Genomic DNA, 6,381 nt, shown 5'->3' on the forward strand with positions numbered 1-6,381 from the left:
TTCCGAGTGATTAAGTCACTTTTGAGCGAAATTTCGTTAAATCACGCCAACCAAATATTTATTAGTTACCTTAAAAACGACGTTTTTTTCACCTTTTTGCGAAATTTCTAATTACAAATAAGCTTGAATTGACTTTTAGACGAAATAAAAAATGTGTTTAAAATGAAGATAATATTTTTTCTTGACCATAAGGTTTGTTATGATTAAGAAATGGAAATTTGGAAGTTGAGTTTTAAAAAATATCATTTCTAACAAACTGGATTCTTTACAGTGTTGCTTGCGAATTACCTCACAGTTCAGTCATTATCTCATAGTATTAAATATTGATTTGTAAGGGTTTGGAAAGTAAATCTTTTTATTTTTTATGAAATAACTTAACATGCAAAATGTATCAAGAAATTATCGTGAGTTAATTAGGGCTTTAGGAACAGTATAAATATAAATTTGAATAAAAAGTATCGTTTAAAAATTAAAGACAAACCTCTATTTTTGATTTATTTTTTATGAAAAAATTGTCTGTACATTTTTTTAAATTTTTCTACCTTAAAAAACTGCTAGTACTTATAAGTACTATAGTGAAAAATGTTGGGGCAAAAATTTTTACCTATTCGGTGTTATGAAATAAAATAGATATATGTAATAGATATAAAATATAGAAAAAACTTTTATCATTACAAGTATTTATTTATGAATATCCATTGTGTAATTAAAATACTACTACAACTTTAAAATTTTAAATAATACCAAGATTGTTATAATCAATAATAAAATAAGAGTTATAATCAATTAAGTAAAATGCAAAATAAGTGAATTGAAACTTTTTTTCACTGACATTTAATAAATTTGAAAACAAAAATTAAAACGGTAGGCATTATTAAATAAATCGAAAACAAACTTTAGTGTTCTTTCCACTGATTTCATACGTTTCAGCTCGTACTAAATTAATTTTGAACAGTTCACTTAATTTTTCCGTTTTTTGTATTTGTTTATTTATTTATTTTTTTTTCGAAAAATACAGTTTCTTTAATTTATCGGACTATTTTTACAAATAAAAATTGTTTTATTTTACTCAATTTGCATTTAGAAAACTACAACATTACTACATTTTTTCGTTATTCGTAATTATGTGGCAAATGCTGTGATTCTCATTAAGTTAAATTTCTCCAAATTGGGCTTTTTATATGAATAAAGAACTGAGTAATAAAAATTTCTGAGTCAATCCCTCATTTATAATAATAAAATAATTTACATTTGAGTGGCAGACCGATGTAAAAAGGAAATTAAAAGAGTTACAAAAGTAATAAGAAATATACCAAAAAATTATCAAATTGCCTATCACACTGAAATAAACTTTAGTTGAATATTTAACACGAATTCATTCGTATGTAATAACTTCTAGGGTGATAATTAGGTCTTCGTCTACACATTAAAAATTAATTTCTCTGTATCATTTTGGTAAAACATACCATAAAATAATGAAACATTTTTTATCTTGCTTTTAAATAACGTCAAAACTGCAAATTTGTAAATTGAAAGTTTTTTGTAATTATATTGTTTTTTATTCAGTTGGGTTCGTCTATTTTTGCGCTCACCTGTGAAGTATTTGTTTAATTTAAAATTTAAGGTAACCATTTTATTCACTATTTTTCTTATTTCAAAATCTAAAACGAATTTATTTTATTTCAACCAAAATTTATTTCAATTTTTTTATTCGAATTTTTGGTTGAATATTTCTATTACATATTATCAATTCAAACATGTAAGCGTTTAATGCAATTTTTAATGATAACATGCTTTATTAGAATTTATTAAAACTAATAGAAAAAAGTTAGTGATATTAGTTATTAATATAAACAAAAGCATCATGCAATTTGAGTTAAGCCGTTTTTAGGGGTGAATTTTTTGTCAAACGGTTCAAAACTGGCACAAGTCTAAACGATAAAATTAAAAGTTTCACAGCAACTTCACGTGATTTTTTTTCGATCAGTTATTAGCTTAAATATGAGTACTTTATCTACTTTATTTATCGAACCACCACTGGTTGAACAGGTTCTGTTAAATATTTTTGGGTTTGTGAGCGTTTGCGTTTGTTTCAGGTACAAGCATCGGATTTAAAAACATCGCCAGCAAGATTGCGAACGAATTGAAACTGTGACTGCTCGTTAAAGAACCGGAGGAGTCCGACGAACCATCGTAAAAGAAGCAGTGTAGTGATTTCAGACTCGACAACTTTTATTTTGCGAATATTATGGTGTAAGTTGCATTCACACTGAATCATAGCTATTACAATCACCACCACAGATTTTTTTTACAAAAAAAAAAAAAACGAATAACCTGCGACTATAGCTTGTGATATCCGGAATTGAGCCAAGAGTAGGAAATCTCTACACATTTTAAGCAACCATTCTGAGATCTCTTGTTGTTTTCTTAGAAGATACAATACATAGACATTAAATGATATGCAACCCGTTTATATGACGCTATTAAATGGTACTTGTAAAGTATTTTAACGACAAAAGTCATTAAACAACTTATCGGTGATTTCCTCAGTTTTCTACATTAATAATATAATTCACGCTTTTGTTATCTAAGGATTAGGTACGTGTAACTTTTTTAAGCGGTTTATTTAGTAACATTACGTTATGCAATTACAAATCAGGAGAGTTACAACAATCGCAATAGGAATTTTGAACCTGATGTTCGAATCGATGTCAATTCTCCCGCTCTCGAGTCTCATTGGAGAGGAATTGTGACTTTACATCATCATGATCATAAGTAAAAATTGTAATCAATTGACTCATTTTTTAGTCGTTTGTCTATAATTTTTATGTGATATGTATTTAATTTATATAAATCACAAAGTCACTGTAATGGACTTTTAAGGTGCATAAGCACTAAGTGTTTTTCAATTTGTAAATATTGTATGAAAGTGCGAGTGTGTGTGATTGCTAAAATAATTTTTAATATTATTATTCGTGCCGTTTATTGCGTTCTTCAGGTGTTGTTCGAGAGGCTTCGTTTATTTATTTATTTTCGTTAGATAGAGTTACTTGCAGTCGCAAAACGGAAAGGATTTGTTTCGTGATTTGATTGAAGTGAACATCTGTTGAATGCAATCGTCGCGGCAGAGCACATTATAACACGTCAAATCCATGAGTGTACTTAGATAAAAGAAAAAAGTCATTACCTTCACATGTTGTACTCCTTGCTTCTTCTGATTTCGAGTTTGGCATCTGTTCCATTTACGTTTGTACATTTTTATTTGCTGCAATCTTAGAAGAAGTAAGGTTATGTTTGATTAAATTTATAATAATACTGTAGTGATATGTAACAAAAAAATATACCTAATTAATTGTTAGGAAAGAGCTTAGATTAGTATGCTGTAAAAAGCATTCTTGCTTTCCATGATTACCTTTACAATTTTGTTCACTGGGGATGGGCACTTTATGTTAGTGAAATGAATAATTGATCATTTATAATAAAAATAAAATTCTTTGCGCGACTTTTACTCATTTACCCACCATCCACCCAAAAACCAATCACCTTTTTCCTTTAAGCAAGTTTTTGAGACAATTACATGTGTTACCGAATATTCCAAACAAAACTGTAAGTTATAGCATAAATTTACGTTTTTTTAACGAACATTTGTTTTTTGCATTTTTGGATGTTACTGTGACAATACAGGATGTCCTTTTTTCAAGCTCCACCGTGGAGATCTCAGATACACAACGTCGGTTAAATTAGGGCAAAGTTGGACATTTTTATTCTGAACAATTGTCTGAAAGAAAATCACTTTTAGTTTTTAAATTATTAAAATTATTAAAAAAAATTAATAAAAAAATTGGAATTTTGGTTTTTTTTAAGTAGATTATTCTTCAGGCACTTTTTTACAAGAAATTTAAATCTATCATCGCCTTTTCCAAGGCGTGCTTGATGTCATAGTCACAACACTCAACTCTGGTTTTTCTTATGGAAGCCATATTTGATACTTGTAGTTTTTAAAAGTCTTTTTTTCCCTGACTATAACGATGTATCACATGATATGATTGAATGTTACATGTTGATTAAAATAAAGAAACTAGTTTTTTTGGAAAAAACTTGTTTAATAAACTAAATTTTGACAGTTCTATTAAATATGCGAGCAGAATTTTTATAACTTTGTCTTTATTCTTCGCAAATAAAATTACTAACTTATGGTGTCGTTTTGTTTTTAAATAAGTATCCAAAAATCCAAATTCAATTAAACCACCAAAATCTAGTTTGTATAAAAACAAAATTGTTCGCGTTTTTTTTTTCAAAGCACTCTTCGCAATAATGCTTTTTTCTCCATTTCGATCATATCATGTAATACGTAGTCAAGAATAAAAACACTTTTCAAAAATCCAAAAAACGAATGTGGCTTCCAAAAGAAAAACCTGAGTTGAGTGTTCTAACTCTGACATCAAGAACGCCTTGAAAAATACGATGACAGTTTTAGATTCCTTGTAAAAAAGTGCCTGAAGAACGTCCTAGTTAAAAACGTCTGGTTCTTTTGGTTTTTGCTCAATAAATAAAAATGAAAATTACAAGTCGAGTTGGCCACGCAATAATAGTAAACTATTAGCTGTTTCAAAATTATAAAAACGCCACCGTAGCATTTTCTCTCAAAATTAGCTGTTATAAATTATGCATGCACTTCAAAAAAATAACTAATGAATTTATACTTTTTTTGAGAGATGTTAATAACTATTTATCAATATTATTTATAAAAATATATTCAGTAAAATGCGACATTGGCGTTTTTAAACAGTTAATATACAGGATGATTCAAAAGTGACGGACAAACTCTCGTATGGCGTTAAAAGACGTTCACTTAAGCACAAAAAAAAAGAAGGCTCGGAACAATTTTTTGTCATAGGAACTTTTAATTCAGTTTGATGTCCTTTATGACCACCCTAGAGATTGTCGGTGCTTTTGAATCAATCTGTACACCCATCATACAATATTTTCTTTTCGTTTTATCTAATTTTCTCTGAATTTAACAATAATATTGGATACTTTTCGTTAATTACTATTTTTCCATTTTTATTGTATTTACATTTTAAATGTTGTAACAATTTTTTCCAAAATTTTTTCATTACGGATCATATCTTTAGCTGCATATGGACATTTCTACAGTATAAATAAATAATCCAGAGCGTTCAATTTTAATATTCATTTTAGACTATTTCGTTATTTTTGCCCAACTTTATGTATTAATATTTCTACCATGCGTTCATTTGAATTTTTTTCGTTTTTTTTTGTGACTGATAAACTAGCACAAACTGAAGTAAAAATTAATTCTAACAAATGTTAGTTAAAAATTTTAGTATTTGACTTTTCAGCTTGATTAAGTTAAAAAAAATATTAAAGTCTACTTTAATTACATCTACTCGTAAATTCAAATGATCAAAGGGAATTATTATACAGTAATTCACTAACAATTTTTCCACAAAAAGGCACTAATACTTCTTTAAAATAAATCGAATTCAAACAGTTGTAAAATTTTGTGACGAGAGGAGAAATTCCGATCCTGGATGTTGGGAAGACATCACTTATTATTTTATAAATTGTATACAACGTAATCTAATCACTCGATCCTTGAATTTCCGTGTGGTTATTTTTTTATTTTAAGAACTTTAACTTTGGATCCCTCACACCATAAAAGTACATAATTATTTCTCAATAAATTGTAAAGTTTTTTTAAAATGGCTGGACGTCCTGGTGTTTCCGAAAGGGACAGTGTTTTTTCTAAACAGTCAAAGCTCTATATTTCTCGGTTTATCTCAATTATTGATTAATATTTACACATTTTCTAAAAATGTTAATAATTCAAATTGCTAAGTGCTACAGGGTGAGTCAATAGTGGGTTATTTCTGACATGTCCTAAGATGCAGCCAAAAATACTAATTATACTTATTACTTGAAGACTGTTTAATTTTTAAAAACATTATTACCTATCTAACATTCACATTGCTATGGGAAGCATATTTTAAAATAGTGAAAACACGTTGCTACCGGAAACATGTTTTAAATAGTGTTTACAGTCTAAGTTTTAGATATTAAAAGGAGGCTTAAAGTGTTACCAACAAAAAAGAATATTTAGTGCTAAGTACAGTATTGTCTTATTTTTGTACATATGAATTGTTCAATTTGTACTACTTGAATCAACATTGGTTTTTTATCTTTTAAATTATTATTATTGTTTAAAACAAACTTCAGAACAATGTAATCGTGGATTAATTTTGAAATTTTAATGATAACCGATTTGGTCTGCTGGAATCATTATTATTGGTTGCTTCAGAAATAACCCACTATTGGCTCACCCTGTATGACAGGATAAGAAATTTAAAAAAGTACCTA

At 27.9% G+C, this 6,381-nt stretch overlaps 1 protein-coding gene across 15 annotated transcripts in view; it reads left to right on the plus strand.

Moving 5' to 3' along the window:
- Positions 1 to 3,495, plus strand: part of LOC656926 (par-1 protein kinase) — a 53,553-nt gene extending 50,058 nt beyond the window's left edge. For all 15 annotated transcript variants that reach the window (XM_008193090.3, XM_015978430.2, XM_008193079.3 and 12 more), the window contains one exon: positions 2,097 to 3,495. In XM_008193090.3, the coding sequence (XP_008191312.1) occupies positions 2,097 to 2,155 (59 nt within the window). In that variant the 3' untranslated portion in view covers positions 2,156 to 3,495. The remainder of the gene's footprint in view (positions 1 to 2,096) is intronic.
- The last annotated feature ends 2,886 nt before the right edge of the window (positions 3,496 to 6,381 follow it).

Source organism: Tribolium castaneum, chromosome 1 (genome assembly GCF_031307605.1).
Source record: "Tribolium castaneum strain GA2 chromosome 1, icTriCast1.1, whole genome shotgun sequence".
Classification (NCBI taxonomy): domain Eukaryota; kingdom Metazoa; phylum Arthropoda; class Insecta; order Coleoptera; family Tenebrionidae; genus Tribolium; species Tribolium castaneum.